The 16,914-nt window shown below is 36.7% G+C and overlaps 1 protein-coding gene across 2 annotated transcripts; it reads right to left on the reverse strand.

The window, feature by feature from the left end:
- Positions 1–4,341: 4,341 nt before the first annotated feature.
- Positions 4,342–15,027, reverse strand: LOC146944133 (uncharacterized). Of its 2 annotated transcripts, none has more exons than XR_015025857.1 (2): positions 14,198–15,027; positions 4,342–4,566 (listed from the first exon to the last, which is right to left on the reverse strand). XR_015025857.1 is itself a non-coding variant. In XM_085742546.1 (2 exons), exon 2 carries the CDS (start codon positions 13,685–13,687, stop codon positions 12,878–12,880), a length of 810 nt encoding a protein of 269 aa, XP_085598672.1. In that variant the 5' UTR covers positions 13,688–14,050; positions 14,198–14,260; the 3' UTR covers positions 12,727–12,877. The 2 variants fall into 2 exon arrangements, 1 of the variants encoding a protein (XP_085598672.1); XM_085742546.1 differs by lacking the exon at positions 4,342–4,566 and adding an exon at positions 12,727–14,050 and having other exon boundaries at positions 14,198–14,260.
- Positions 15,028–16,914: the final 1,887 nt, after the last annotated feature.

Below are 16,914 nucleotides of genomic sequence, written 5' to 3' on the forward strand. Positions count from 1 at the left end.
CGATTCTAGGTCCGACATGTAAAAGAGTTTACGATTATAACTCTTAAATTAATTCTTTAACGAGTTAACTCTTAAAATGAAAATTAATTCTTTAACTAGTTAACTCTTAAAATGAATTTGTACCGTTGCAATTCACCTTAAGGTCCGTTTGGTTCGAGAGATTTAGAGGGGAGGGGAAAAAATATTTTAAATTTGATGTGCTTGGTTCAATTTGTAGGAGGGGAGGGGAGGGGAGCAAATCTCTTTAAAATTTTATTACATTGCCATAATTATCCATAAATTAATTTAAAATCTCAATATTAACCTTGTAGCAACTTTTTATTATTATTACGTTATTTTTTTGAAGAGATAAAAATGAAATATATTACGACGAACAGGCTAACTTCCCAACACAAGATGTGCCAGGGAAGAGAGCTGAATAAATACAACAAAAGTTCAACAAACCATAAATCAATTACCAATGTCCAAACAAAGAAAAGGGTTTTGGCACCAAGTGTAAAATTGATACGGGAAAACTACATAATTAGCTTTAAACCACCAAAAGAAAAGAAGCTTAATCTTCTCCAAAAGATGAATAGGAGTATTTTCTTTTCCATGGAAAATCCTATCATTTCTTTCCTTCCAGATCACCCAAGAAGTCACAAACCAAATCAATAACATGAACGAACACTTAGATTTAGTATAACCTGGTAAGTTGTCTAACCGTAAAAAATGGTCCATAATCCGTGATGGATCCGCTGAATAGGCACCAAGCCAATGTCGAACAAGATGCCAAATAAAACCAAAAAAGATGCAACCCAGAAATAAATGATTCACTGTTTCCACCACGCTGGAGCCTCCAACACACAATTGGGACTCTTGAGGAAGAATACCTCTTCAAAATAAATTCCCCTTAGTTGGCAATCTATTTTGAAAAAGCCGCCAAACAAACACTGACACCTTCAACAGAACATCTTTCCGTCACAATAGATCCGAGGGAACGAAATCATGAGGAGGTATCCGATTAGAGAGAAGGCGGCAAGCACCGCTGACCGAATACCCCACAGTTAGGTCCGGAACCCAAGACCAAGCATCAAGAGTATCACCTGCAAGGAAATAGTCAGAAGTAAAACCATACACTCCTCTAACATCTCCTCTTCCCACACATACGATCGTCTCCTTCACTTCCAAGCCTCACCGTCCTCGCCCCAACCTAAAGCAAACATTTGAGCTTCCGACGACATATTGGTATCAGAGAGCTCAAATAACCGACGAAACCTATCCCGAAGAAGGACCTCACACACCCACCTATCCAACCAGAACAAAGTAGTAGCATCGTTACCAACATTACGACGCAAATTGTCAGCAAACCAGCCACCCGCCACCACTCCAACACCATCGTGGATATCCGCTATGTCCCTCCACCAGATTGAACCATCCCTACCACCCTCCTGCAACCGACCCCCAACAGCCCCATATCTAGCAACCAAGACTCTAAACCATAAGCCCTCTCTCTCCACCGCCAACCTCCAACACCACTTACCTAACAACTCAATATTAAACTCTCTGATTCTCCTAATTATTATTATTAAGTTATATTATCCTTGGAACAATATTATTAAAAAAAAAAAAACTATCCTTGTAAAACTTTTATTATTATTAGATACATCATCCTTATAACAACTTTTTTTTAAAGATTGTAACAACTTTTATTATTATCTTATCTATCACACTTATTTGTTACATGTAAAAACCACTTTTTCAACCCTGCTACTACTTTGTTGCCGCCGACCGCTGCTTCAGACCTCCTCAAAGTGAACTGTGAGTAATCCATTATCTCATCGTCTACATCATGTTGTTATCGACTACATCGTTGTTGTTTCGCCCGTCTATGAAATCGTAAAAACAAGCATTTCAGTATATTTAATTATGTTTAAGGATAAAATAGTAAATTAATTTTAAAATTCATCATATGCCCTTGTGAACCAAACACATTTTTAATTAAAATATCTCCCCTCCCCTCCGTTGAACCAAACGGACCTTTAGCTAATCGTGCCAATATTATATATGGTAACGTTGGTTACATTGTAGAGATAATAGACTGACCCCTCTTTTAACAATGGCAGTCTCATAGGTGCACTTTCCTTAAGGAAAATTCTACTGTAAACCAATGCTATCATTGAGAAGACTGAAGCAACCTACCCATGACAAATTTAGACAAATATGAATAAGAGTATTATATGACTACGGTTTTGAATCAAGGTACCCGGCCGCGATCTATACCATGACATAATGGTTTTTTTATGGCAAATGAGGCAAACGTGGGGGAAGTGACAATGTGACATGCTTACAGAAGCAGTTGATGGTTTAGAATAATTTAGGCCTCAAGTCAACAATATGAAACTTTGAGAAGTAACTGTTTGTATTGAAATGTTTTGCAGTTAGTTTAAACAAGAGAAGTAGGTACTTGAGGAAAAAGAAATATGTAAAATAAAGTTTCTAAATCGATTGGTTACAAACACCCTTTCATTGCTAAATCAATACACTACAAGTACCGAGTTAAGCACTTATTGTTGTTTCTGAGTTACTCCCTCCGGTCTTAAATATAAGCAAATTTCACTTTTTAGGTTCATTCAATTAATGATGTATGTGGTTCATATTATGGACCACATACATCATTAATTGAATGAATGTAAAAAGTCAAATTTGCTTATATTTAGGACCGGAGGGAGTATTCACTTTCATAAATAGTGATACCCTTATATTGAAGTACCAATCAAAATATGCATAATAATCAACATTAATCAATAAGACATGCAAAGAAACAAGAGGCTAGCTGCATATAAAAGATGCGGTCCCTTATAGACCCCACCGAAGAAGACAGAATTTTGTGGACTAGGAAAGTTTTAATATGTCGACGGTCGACCACAATTCAATTGTTCATATGTTTAGCTTCATGTAGTTTATCCTATTCAAAAGAGAGATTGCACATTTTGTCGACCAGGGAAGTTTGAATATCTAATTAACGTGGTTTGATTACGATATGTTTACAAGAGACATGCAAATTAACAAGAGGCTAGCTGCATATGTTTACAATAAAAAATTGTAATCCATTATTTTTTTTTTTGAAAGAAAAAAATTGTAATCCATTATTATTTTTCATTAAAATACATTTTACAATCTTAATAAAAAAATATGTAAAATCGTAAGTACACTGTATTATGTAAAATGAGTATAATATACTTTTTTGAAGGGAATATATAATATACTTGTTTAAAATGAATGATACAATGTAACCAAAAAAAAAAAATGATTGATACAAAATCGCTTCCCAATCTTCGGTTAGTTTCTATATGACTCTACGCATTCCCACTCTTTAATCACATACCACCAATTTCATTGTCACTGTTTTTTGTTTGTTCTCGCCGACTTGTTATATGTGGCCACCAGCGCCCAAAAAACTTTGGTTTAGCCACCCATTTGACAGGCTTATCAACACCAAGTCAACTGTATCACATTATACACCCTTCGGTCATTATTTTTTAGATTAATTGAATAAGTGATATATCTCGTCAATAAATCAAACATATTACTTATTTAATAAATCTAAAATTTTTTTTTTGCTTATAACAGTGATGACGGGAAGTACATCTATGACAATTGCTAACAACCAATATTAATGGTAAGAATTTGTTAAAATTATTACACTTGTTAATTCATTTATTGTTTTTCTTAATCTATTTGATGGAACATTAAACGACACTCTTTGTTTTTGCTTCAAAGAGTCTTCCGTTGAAACTCACGCAAATTAAATGCGGAGAAATGAAACATTGTGAGATCAAACTCACATCCCAAGATATTAAATGTGTACACCCTCCGGTCACTATTATAAGCAAAATTTCATTTTTTAGGTTCATTCATTAAATGATGTATGTGGTCTATTTAATGGGCCACATACATCATTTATTGAATGAACCTAAAAAGTATATTTTTGCTTATAACAGTGACCGGAGGGTGTATATAGTCGTACCGTCTAAACTACTCCCTCCGTTTCACAATACTTGTCCATTTTGAAGAAATTACACATACCAAGGAATCAAATAAATGTTGTCATTTTTGATGAAATTATTTGTGTTTTTTCTATAATACCCTTACTCATTTATTATTTCATTCTATTATTTCTCTCTCTACAATAAATAAGTAAGGGTATTATTGATAAACCAATAATTAATGTTGCATTGAAACTTGAAAGGGACAAGTAAAATGAAACAAAATAATTCTCCAAAATGGACAAGTATTGTGAAACGGAGGGAGTATATACTTAAGAGACAAACGACTCTCGCTAATTATTAAGGAAAAAAAATAAAATATGCATGTATATATTGGTATAAATATTCTCCTTGGTGCTTAGACTCTCATGCATCCTATTGAAAATGGCCAAGTTATACTCTTTTCACTCTTGGCTCTGTATTCTCTCTACCTTACTCTATTATTATTTCTTCACTTGCTTAGTTGTGAGTAGTGAAAAAAACATAACTATCGAAGAATTATCACTTCTTGGATTCAAATCCTCAATTACCTTAGACCCTTATGATGTAGTTTTTCTGCATGTCATATAACTATGTACACGTGAGTATATATAGGATCGTTTTCTACAGGGAGTTGCGTTATATCATAAGCGTTTTCACAATCTTTCACATTAAGGTATCATTTATAAATATGTTTGTTTGTAACACTATATCCATAGATGACAATAAAGTAAAAACGAGAGGAGATCGAACTATTTCGCTTGCGGTATAAGATAACGAGCAAGCATAACAGCAGCAATCTCTCGATCGATTAACAGATTCTAGCTTTATAACCAATATTATTACAATCATTTCTACAACATCCTTCGTGTCCAAAGCGACATCGTTATTTCTAAGTTAGCGTTTAAACATTCGTGTCCAAATCCCTTAAACGATAACAGAGTCGATCAGATAACTTAATCGACCGTGTCCAGCCTGATTAAGTATCCGAAAGCATTAAAATCTTGATTAAAAGTAATTATCAAAGGTTTACAAACTTGTCAAGAGTGATATAACATAAGATAGATTGTGAACCGTCATAAATATTCCTAAATGCTTAGAAGCCCTCCAGAAAGGCTCTAAGACCTCCAGAAGGGCTCATGCGCCCTCCAAAAGGGCTCCTGAGACTCCGGCGTGCTCGCCTTAAGGCATCGCCCATCTAAGCTTCTAGAAACCTCTAGAAACCGCCTAAAATACACAAATACCCCTGTTGCTTGGGAACCAAGCAACCGAAACCCAAGCCCATAGCAGGCTATAAATACTACTCTTGAGAGCATTCTCGAGGCATCCAATAATGAGTCTAAACCCTAATATACGATACTTAACCCTAGTATCCCTGACCGTACTTTTCGCAAGTACAGTTGGCGCCGTCTGTGGGAAGAGGTAAAACTAACCTTGACCACGTTTTTAATCGCAAATCGTGATTTGGAAACCCTAAACCTAAAATTCTTGATCACACCTCTCATCGTGATTTGAATCCAATTTTCTCATCGCCATGGCTACACCCTGTAAGGCGAGACCCTCATCATCACGGCGTTGCCTCACGGCCGTATCAAGATCTTCAGCGGTCATCACTCATGCCATCATCACTATGAACAAACCAAGATAAGCGGATCGTATTTATCTTAAAGACCATAACGCTCTTAAATTCTTGACTTGTAGTATGTTATATGAAATCGATTAACTAAAAGGTAAATAAATAATTGGTTCCTATGTCATACTCTCTTTAGGGACAGTAGAATTGTTTTTCTTAAAATTAGTGAGTATTGATGAGCTTTTCAATCGCGAGTTTTCTTAAATCGGTGGAATTGTTTTTCATAATTAATCGCAAGGTGTGATGAGTCTGTTCCATTCTAAACGGATGTCCTCTATGTGTTAAACTTTGTGTACATACAAACACATGATGGATTAACAGGTGTGAGTATTGCCGTTTGAAAAATCTAAATTGTAATATTTTAAGTGAAAGAATCAGTTTGTGTTAAAATGCATAATTTTAGTGGATATCATGATAATCTGGTATGTGAGTGTTCTCATCAATTTTAATCCAATCCATAGGCGCTTTAGATTCCAATTGACTATCTCCTATACCTTATAAGTAAGTGTTTTTGGTTCTTTTGAATTTAAATCCTAATGTGCTTGTTTTTGGTTCTTTTTAATCTCACAATGTGTTAGTTGTGTAATTTCGACTTCTTTATCAATCCTGGTGGCGGTTTCTTTTATTCGGATAAATCCACGTTCGCCCATCACTCTTTCATTAGTCATGTGCTTCCTTTATTCCATTATTTAACAGAATTTTGATATTTTGTGTTTTGAAAATTGCATTATCGAAATTCAGATGAGGACTTATATGTCCTTTTGATCGCCCATGAGGTTATTATGCTCTTTTTAGCTTTTGATTACGTCGGTTTATATCTTATCGGATTGTTTTAAACCACATATTTTCCTTGAAGCGTTTTATTGTTCCAGATAGTCAATCTAATCAGCGAAACAAAAACCGAGAAAGATGACGTTATTTATACAGAACAAGGTCCGACGAGGACTTCAACGAAAGCGGCGGGAGGTTTGATAAGCAATTGACTTGGCGAGGAATACTCACCCCATCCATATCAGATAAGAATATTATTTCTCAACACATTTACACTTTTGATTTGGAATAAATTTTTGCTCAACATATTTTGAGACGATCTGTTTACGCTTTCTGATTTGAAGAGAATTTATTGCCGAATATATTTTGAGAAAATATATATTTGAGAAGATATGTTAACGTAATATTAATGTTTTGTTTAGAGAAAATTAGCTGGTTACATATACAACTTGATTGAACCACATGAGGAATTATTTTATAGTCATACTATATAGTGCTATGTGCTTGACTTCGTAGATATATACAAGTCGTTAACGGCTAATCCACAAGAGTAATTATAATGCATGAAAGCTTTGCTTTTTTAACCAAGTCCATCAAAGATAATGATTTTTGATAGATCTTTTACACTCATGAAGTAGCTTTTCAATCTTTGCTTAAGTACTTCTCAATCTTTGTTGGCATGAAGTAGCTTGACAATATAGTGTACTACAGCAAGTAGGCCCGTGATTGAAGATTTAAAAAATAATTAGGAAATTGTGCGTCATGTTTGACAGCATTTGAATCCGGCGAGAAGTGTTCAGCAAAACAAAGACTGAGAATGACAAGGTAAAGAACAACCAAAGGAAAGAGGAAAAGAGCGCCATATTGAAATGATATATCCATAGCAACCGACAAGCTCGACTCTTCAGCACCATCGTCGCCGTTACGATCATGCAAAGAAGAATCCATTAATGTTTCCTTTGATACCAACAACGCCAATGAAGAACGGTTTTATTTTAAATATCCCTCTCATTTTGATATACTTTGGCGTGCTTTGTTTCAATTTTTATTGGTGACATATAACTTTGGCAAACTCTGTGAATCTTTTTTCTGTGATCTCCTTCAATATCATTTGATAGTCACTTGTTGAAAGACATGCATGGCCTTGTTTCCTTCATAGTTCCATTCGAAATCGGGTGAGCAGAGAAATTCTTAGAGACAATTATACCTACGGGATGGAAGAGATATAGTAAAGGACGAGTGGAGCATAACATAACTTAGCGGAAAAATTAGTTTCAATCTAACAGGAAATATAGCTGTAATTATATTTATTAAGTTGGATTTGTAAAACAAATTCTATTATTAGGAAAATTATTTAACTACTTTAGGTACCTCATGACAGAAGTGAAGTGTAGTATTGTTAAAATGTCACATATGAGGGATTCTGGCTAGGAAAGTCTTGGTATTTAAGGGGTCCAAGTGACCCACCTCTCTTTCCTAGGAACCCCTTTCATGTACCATTTACTTCACGAACTGAGCTAACTGTTTAGAAAAAACATAAATAAATAGTTTAATTAGCACCAGACCCACATAGAAGAACAAAATTAGGCAGAAGACTTAGTCCTAACTTCATAGGAGGAAATATATACATAGAGAGTAATAGAGTGAGCGAGTTAGTTTGGATTTAATAAGAGAATGATATGTTAATGGGCGAGATAGTCCCGAATTAGTAAGAGAACCAAAAAGAGTAAAATTGAATAAGATATTTATTCCCAATTTAAGTAGAAGGACGAAGAAGAGAGGAAGAAGAGTAGAAAGTACAGGCAAGCTAAATAGGAGGTAGATAGAGATTAAATAGTTCCCTTTGAATATGATTGAGGATGATTAAAACTCTTTTATTTATTTTGGAAGTTCGGAAGTAACGTTATATTTCAGATGAAAAGTTTGGAAGGCAAACAAGCCCGCCATGGGCGAGATTAAACAAACAAGAAGAAATCGCCAAATAAACACGCCAAAATGAAAAAAGCAATGATCCCACCATTTAGAGCTTGAAGATGAAACACGGAGTTATTCTAACCTTTCTCGACCTTTGAGATTTGTTTTGCAGGTTTCTAACAAGGCACCCTACTTTCTAAAAAATACTTTGCTATTTTCTGTTTGTTTTGTCCAGGTGCTGCTACTACGACATCAACGGAATCTACAAATTATGCGACCACCCTGTAGAGGGTTCGACTAAATAAGTTGCCAGCAACAAATAGGTGGCCACCCTAAAAGGGTTCGACTAAATAAGCCGCCAAAAGAAATAAAGATTATGCGACCACCCTGTAGAGGGTTCCACTAAATAAGTCGCCAGCAACAAATAGGCGGCCACCCTAAAAGGGTTCGACTAAATAAGCCGCCGAAAGAAATAAAGATTATGCGACCACCCTGTAGAGGGTTCGACTAAATAAGTCGCCAGCAACAAATAGGCGGCCACCCTAAAAGGGTTCGACTAAATAAGCTGCCGAAAGAAATAAAGATTATGCGACCACCCTGTAGAGGGTTCGACTAAATAAGTCGCCAACAACAAATAGGCGGCCACCCTAAAAGGGTTCGACTAAATAAGCCGCCGAAAGAAATAAAGATGATGCGACCACCCTGTAGAGGGTTCGACTAAATAAGTCGCCAACAACAAATAGGCGGCCACCCTAAAAGGGTTCGACTAAATAAGCCGCCGAAAGAAATAAAGATTATGCGACCACCCTGTAGAGGGTTCGACTAAATAAGTCGCCAGCAACAAATAGGTGGCCACCCTAAAAGGGTTCGACTAAATAAGCCGCCGAAAGAAATAAAGATTATGCGACCACCCTGTAGAGGGTTCGACTAAATAAGTCGCCAGCAACAAATAGGCGGCCACCCTAAAAGGGTTCGACTAAATAAGCCGCCGAAAGAAATAAAGTTATGCGACCTCCCTAAACGAGTTCGACTAAATAAGTCGCTGATTGTCCGGCAAAATAAATGTTAAAGGCGCCACAACCTCAAAAGTCGCTGGAATATCAACGCTAAATGCTGAGAATCTGAGCTGACACAGTCACCGGAGCATATAAGAAAATAAGCTCAACAATTCAAATCGTCAAAAATCGCCAAAGCATCAAAAGTAATAAAATTGTTTATGTAAATCTCCAAAACGAACTCAGCAAACAAAACCGGCGCAAATTTAATGAGGAATCACCATAAAGAATTCAACTCGTCACGACGATACAAACCACTTCGCCTTGTCCCAAGACTCGTGCTTGGGGGGCTGTGAGTGGTCGACCTATAAAGCAATTTGAATACATACAATTTGAATACATACTCCATGGGGGTCTTCGAAGAAAACGTAAAATCACCCTAGGGGGTTTCTCCAAGTTCGGACGACAGCGCCCAAAGGCACATACATACTATAAACAGAGCATTGAGCAATTCAAACACTTCGCCTTGTCCCAAGACTCGTGCTTGGGGGGCTGTGAACCACCAAAACCTTCCTAAAGACTTAATGACTTCCAGAAAAGTCCAATCCCATGTTGTCATCACTTCGCCTTGTCCCAAGACTCGTGCTTGGGGGGCTGTGAACCGTCATAAATATTCCTAAATGCTTAGAAGCCCTCCAGAAAGGCTCTAAGACCTCCAGAAGGGCTCATGCGCCCTCCAAAAGGGCTCCTGAGACTCCGGCGTGCTCGCCTTAAGGCATCGCCCATCTAAGCTTCTAGAAACCTCTAGAAACCGCCTAAAATACACAAATACCCCTGTTGCTTGGGAACCAAGCAACCGAAACCCAAGCCCATAGCAGGCTATAAATACTACTTTTGAGAGCATTCTCGAGGCATCCAATAATGAGTCTAAACCCTAATATACGATACTTAACCCTAGTATCCCTGACCGTACTTTTCGCAAGTACAGATTGTTATTCTATTTCTAGATTCAAGAGTTTGTGTCCAAATCATCTTGAATCTCTTTGAAAGCATTAAAAGCAAGAATAACAACAATATTGAATCATTAAGCTAGAACCTTATATATTAAAAGATCAAAAGATTACATAATAGCTTGGTTGTTACCTCAATACTACAAAGAAGGTGATAGCTATACATAGACATGTAAACTAATGCAAGGAATGAAGGAAAGATGAAGATTCCATGCCAAGATCCTTGATGTCTCAATGAATCTAGGTTGAATCTACTCCTTAATCACTTGCTTTGTGTTTCTCTCTTGGAAATAGCTCTGACCTCTCTCTTAGAATGTATGAAAATATCAATGGAATAGTGAATGACCTAAAAGAGAGGTAAAAATGCTATTTAAAGGGCCTGTGTTTTTGTACCTACGCTAATAGCGCAGATTACGCTAATAGCGTGGTATGTCGGCCTATAATCTAGCCAATGGGCTTGTGCCACGTTGGCCTTGCCCTGCTTCTACGCTCCAGCTACGCTAATGGCGTGGCTCCCTGGAGCATTTACGCTAACAGCGTATATTACGCTAATAGCGTAGTTCTTCATAACTGGCTTCTGCTTCTACGCTCCAGGTACGCTATTAGCGTACCTCTCTGGACAAAATACGCTAATAGCGTGTATCTTTCCATCTGCCCAGAATCACGCCACAGGTAAGCTATTGGCGTATCTCTCTGACCTTGAGCATTTCTTCATCACGCTAATAGCGTAGGACACGCTAATGGCGTAGGAACTTGAACTTTGACGCTTCTTGCTCCTTGCTTGTATTTTCCTGCACCAAAAAGGGTAGAATAAGGCTCAAAAGCATATATGACATATTTGCATAATATTTGGAGTTTTCCATGGAGAATCTTGCAAAACAAGTCACTAAAATGCCTAAACTCCTATATGAAATATATCACTTTTAAACACTTATCAAACTCTCCCCAACTTGGCTTTTTGTTTGTCCTCAAACAAATCAATTGAACAGGAAACTAACAAGGCTTTGGACAAGGTTTTTAACATGGTGTCAAACAATTCAAAACAAAAATTTAAACAAATGGTGATTCAAATATGATCGCGCTGGCAAGCATGAAGACCTCCGCTACTCTAGGTACAAACTAAGAATGCGAAATATGTCCTAAGCACAAACTATACATCATAAACTTCAAAACATAAACATAACTATCTATGAACCACACCTAACACACTTCTTTAAAAGTAAATGAAATACTATGATAATAATAAGTAAGGTAATGAACACACATCCAACAATCATGCTAACATCCTATTTAAGTTAGGTGTCCATCCAAATATCGTCTTAAAAAGCATAAAAGCATGGATCAAAAGGTCTTGAAAAGGTTATAACTTGGCCGGGCTACACAAGAAATGTCATATGTGGGGCAATTGATCAGAAAGCCTATCAAAGAGGAACATTTTTTTGTATCACAACTTGAAATCCAATATCTTCCCTACCAATAATTACAACCTTTGGTGATTATCAAACAAACCAATAACCTTGACAACTTATTCTATTTTTTTTCTTTTCCTTCTTTTTCTTTTCTTTTTCTTTTTCAAATGTACAATTTTTTTCTTTGATTCAATGTTGTCAGGTTATTTTAACAATTTCACCATAAACTTGACATATAATGTCTCTTTTTCTCCCCAACTTGAATACAACAAAACTCTAATTGAATGTTCCCCTATCCTAAGGCAAGGGACAAAGTACAAAGAGGTTAAGGGTTCAACAAATTAAAATTATCAAAGTCCTATAAGATTCAACCATGAACTGGATTTTTGAAAAATTTCAGGCAAATTCAACAAGCATTGTGCTTATGAATATTGACAGTTCATGTTTGAGGACTTGATTCATTTGGCTCAGATTGGGGTATCAGATATTCGCTCTTCTCACAGGTAGGCTTTATGTGGTCAAGTAGGTTACTCTCAATTCAAAAAGTGCCTTGATCCTTTCCATGCTTTCAAACAATTCAAAATGATTATCAGATTTAACATAACTAAAACAAGTTAGACGGTGATTATCGGTCTCCAGCATATATATACAACAGTTTGAAGTTACCTCACATTTAGGTTAAGTACTAAGTGGTTCATAAATATTTATGTTTATGACAAGAATTAAATGAGATACATTTTGTGCAAAGTACAAGTTTCAAATTCTTAGTAAAAACCTAGAATAACAGGAAACCAATACCTTGGCCTTACGCTTTCTCACAAGTAATATCATTATCACTCACCTGCTTTTGCTCAAACATGGCTCCATGGAGCACTTTAAAATTTATTGTTCATGAGCAATTTTCTTTTGAGAGACACAAGCAAGATGTAAACAAAAAATTCATCCAAAGCATAAGTTAAAAACCAAAAAGCTAAGTTATTAAGCCACAATAATATAAAGTACTAAAGTATCAGGTCGAGCACTAAAAACCACAATGCTCGAAGAGTACAAAAACAACCAAATTAAATAAGTTCCAACATGAAATAAAGAAACATAAGTTCGAAAGCAAAAATAAAAACATCACTAAAAATCCATGATATCACTGATCATCATCAGCATCATCCATCTCAAGATCCTCCTCCACGTCATCATCTTCACCTCCAGCATTTTCAGGCTCAGGTGTAGCCTCATCATCAACAGCATCTGCCACCCCCACATAAGGACCTGGCCTGCCCTCAGGCCAGTGAACATAGCTCTGGTACTGGTCAGGTGTCATGACCGGGTAATCAGCATTTCTCGGATACATGTGAGCATTGTAGAGGTCTTGATGAATACCCAAGTTGCTCCTATAAATTGCCTCGTTCTGATCCATCAAGAAGCTGTTCTGGTCCCTCACATATTGGTTATGCATTTGTTGCTCCAGCATGAAGGTCTGCAAACCTGAAAAATCAAAAGAACCAGCTCCCTCAGATGGGCCACCCTCATCATCAGAAAAGTGATACTGGGCTGCCCTTTGCTCTCGCTTCTCCCAGGTATGAATGGAAGAGTCATTGATGGAGCTCTCAATGTCTTCATCAAAGGGCCCAGAAATGGTCACACCATTGGCCCTTAGCAAACCCATGATCAGTCCGGGATAGAACAAAGCAACCTTCTTGGCACCTGTAGCACACTTCACAGCCACCTGCTTCAACTCATTAGCTATTATCCGAGCAATGTCGACCTGCACTCCTTTGATGATACACCAAATAAGTGGGATGACAGCCTTTGGGGCATCAGAAGTGTGGGCTCTAGGTAAGGCATTATGGACAAGAAACTGAAAAGCTAAACATGCTTCTGCGGTCATCTCTTTTGTTAGTGCATGCCTAACCTCATTGTTGTCTTTCCTCACAAAATACCTACCCTTCAGCATGATGTCCTAGCATAAGTACACAGGGGAGGTATGGTTGGATCAGGAGATGGCTCAAGGACACAAGCATTCCCTGGAGCATTTACGCTAACAGCGTATATTACGCTAATAGCGTAGTTCTTCATAACTGGCTTCTGCTTCTACGCTCCAGGTACACTATTAGCGTACCTCTCTGGACAAAATACGCTAATAGCGTAGCTCACGCTAATAGCGTGTATCTTTCCATCTGCCCAGAATCACGCCACAGGCAAGCTATTGGCGTATCTCTCTGACCTTGAGCATTTCTTCATCACGCTAATAGCGTAGGACACGCTAATGGCATAGGAACTTGAACTTTGACGCTTCTTGCTCCTTGCTTGTATTTTCCTGCACCAAAAAGGGTAGAATAAGGCTCAAAAGCATATATGACATATTTGCATAATATTTGGAGTTTTCCATGGAGAATCTTGCAAAACAAGTCACTAAAATGCCTAAACTCCTATATGAAATATATCACTTTTAAACACTTATCACCTTATCATATGCTTAGTAATTGGTCAATATCCTCTTCTACTTCTTCTTTCTCTTCATGCAATTGGGTTGGTGTTACTTGTGATGAACATCATGGAAGAGTAAATGCATTGGATCTTAATAACATGGACCTTGAAGGTACAATTTCTCCTCAATTGGGAAATCTTTCTTTCCTTGCAGTTCTTGATTTACAAGGCAATAGTTTCTATGGTGAGTTACCACATGAGTTACTTGAGTTGAAGAGATTGAAATGGTTGGATTTGAGCGACAATTATTTTGTTGGAGAAATTCCTTCAAGGATAGGGGACTTAGCAAAACTTCATCATTTGGATCTTTCCTATAATAATATTGTTGGAGCTATTCCTCAATCTATATCCGACTTGTCAATGTTACGGTATCTAGATTTGAGTTCAAATCTCATCAAAGAAACTATTCCACATGCTATTGGTCAACTTGATCGGTTGAGGATTTTGGATATTAGTAACAACATGCTGTCTGGAATCATACCAACAACAATTTCCAACATGTCTTTACTTGAAGAAATTTATTTATTAAATAACTCCTTATCAGGTAAGATATACTCACACCATTGGATAATAACATGCATGATTGAGTTTATTTAATTTTATTTGTTAGTTTAGGTTTTGCACGTGTGGTTACTTTCCTGTGTACTGTACAGCAAACCATAAAGTCGTTAATCAAAGTGAGACAAATTCCAAATTTTTTTCCTCAGTTCGATCTAACGGCTCTGTATTGCATGAAGTGTAGGTGTGTGTCATAGAGAATTTAAATTCAATTTTACACACCATTTGAACCATTCATTTATGACTATTACTTTTGGGTTAATTATGTTTCTAGTCCCTATAAAATAGTGACCTTGTAAGTTTAGTCCCTACTTAATTTTAATAGCATTTTTAGTCCCTAATTTTGTTTTTCTGTACTGAGTATTAGTCCCTACTCAATTCAAATTTGTTTAATTTATGCTTAAACTCTTAAATTTTTGAGCAATTTTTTGCAGACATGTTTAGAACATTACTAAAAGTTCGTCCGCAAAAAATTATTGCAAAATTTGATTTCTACATCCAGATTTTATTACTTTTTATCTTTAACTTTTTTCGTTTTAAAAAATTCATATTTAATTCATTTCATGTCAGAAAATTCTAAATTTTAGTAAACGAACCTTTCATAGTGTTCTAATCTTGTCTCAAAAAAATCGTTCAAAAATTTAAGAGTTTAAGGATAATTAATCAAACTTTGTTTTAGCAGGGACTAAAATTATAAGTAATTTTTTTTTATAGGGACTAAAAATGCTATTAAAATTAAGTAGGGACTAAACTTACAAGGTCGCTATTTTATAGGGACTAGAAACATAATTAACCCATTACTTTTTGAACCTATGTTTTTCTCACGTGCCTTATGTTGGAACAAAATGTGTTTAACAATGAACCTTAAAGAGTTTTGATGATAACAAGGTATTAAAAATTGTAAATTGGACTAGCTAATATTTGTTCAAGTGTACAGGACCACAGTTAAAAAGTTACATCATTGGTTGGTTCTGAATGAGCAAATAAAGAGCAAAAGGAAATGAAGCTTAGATGATTCTGAAGGCAAAGCGCTCCTGAAGTCAAGCTGCTCCTGAAGAAATACTGCTCCTGAAGAATAGTGTTTCTGAAGACAAGAGGTCCAGAAGCCACATCATCAGAAGCTGAAGAAGCTGCACCATCAGAAGCTGCAGAAGCTGCTTCATCAGAAGCTGCCTCATCAGAAGTCATTTCACCAGAAGCTGAAGATCAACTGGATTTGCAAAACATTCAAAGATTGAAGGATCTACATTGCAAAAGCTGTCTATTGGATTCGAAAACAGAGCAGAAAATTAGTGGAACATTGCAACGGTCATTTCAAAGGTGTTTGAAGGCATGTGCTTGCAATTTGGACGAAAGCGTTGACATTGTACTATTGTACGAATTGTACAGCCACGTTCTCCACTACTCTGTTTTGTGTCCACGCTTCAAGACAAGAAAACAGCTCCAGAATACGGTCTCGCCTGCATATATGTTCCTTTGGATAAGGAATGGATTTCAAATTGGTTCTTCATAGGACAACAACCAAATCAGGCAAAAGATCATTGGTGAAAGATCAAGCTTCAACAACGACTCTTTGGTGTGCTGGCAATTTCACAACGTCTCTTTCACACCTCTATATAAAGGAGTGAAGACCTAGAAATTTGGTAATGCAAGAACGCTAAACGAAAGACTCATAACATTTTTACAAGTGCCAAATCTCTGCTGAAATTGTTCTGCATTCACTTAGAATTTCTGTGTCTAAAAGTCATATCTTAGAAATTCTTAAGTCCATTGAGTCTGTATCTGATTTGTATTGAGAGCACCTCTGATTGTATATCAAGTGTTCAACCTTAAACAATTTTCTGTGTAATTTTGTTTAGTTAGGAAGTCTCTTGCAGTTGTGCTTGAGCAGGAAGTCTCTTGATTGTGTTCTTGAGCAAAGGAAGTCTCTAGCTTGTGTGCTTGAGCAAAGGAAGTCTCTTGCTTGTGTGCTTGAGCATTTGTAATCAGATATTACTCATAGTGAAATCTCCTTGGAAGTGCAAGGGGGACTGGACTACTTCCGGATTGTGGAAGGAACCAGTATAATTGCTTTGTGTCGTTCTTCTTCTTCTCTCTCTCTCTGTTTTATTCCGCTGCATTTAGATTCTGATTATC

The sequence above is a fragment of the Medicago sativa genome, chromosome 2, assembly GCF_051527215.1.
Source record: "Medicago sativa cultivar Bolivia chromosome 2, Bolivia_mono, whole genome shotgun sequence".
Taxonomy (NCBI): Eukaryota; Viridiplantae; Streptophyta; class Magnoliopsida; order Fabales; family Fabaceae; genus Medicago; species Medicago sativa.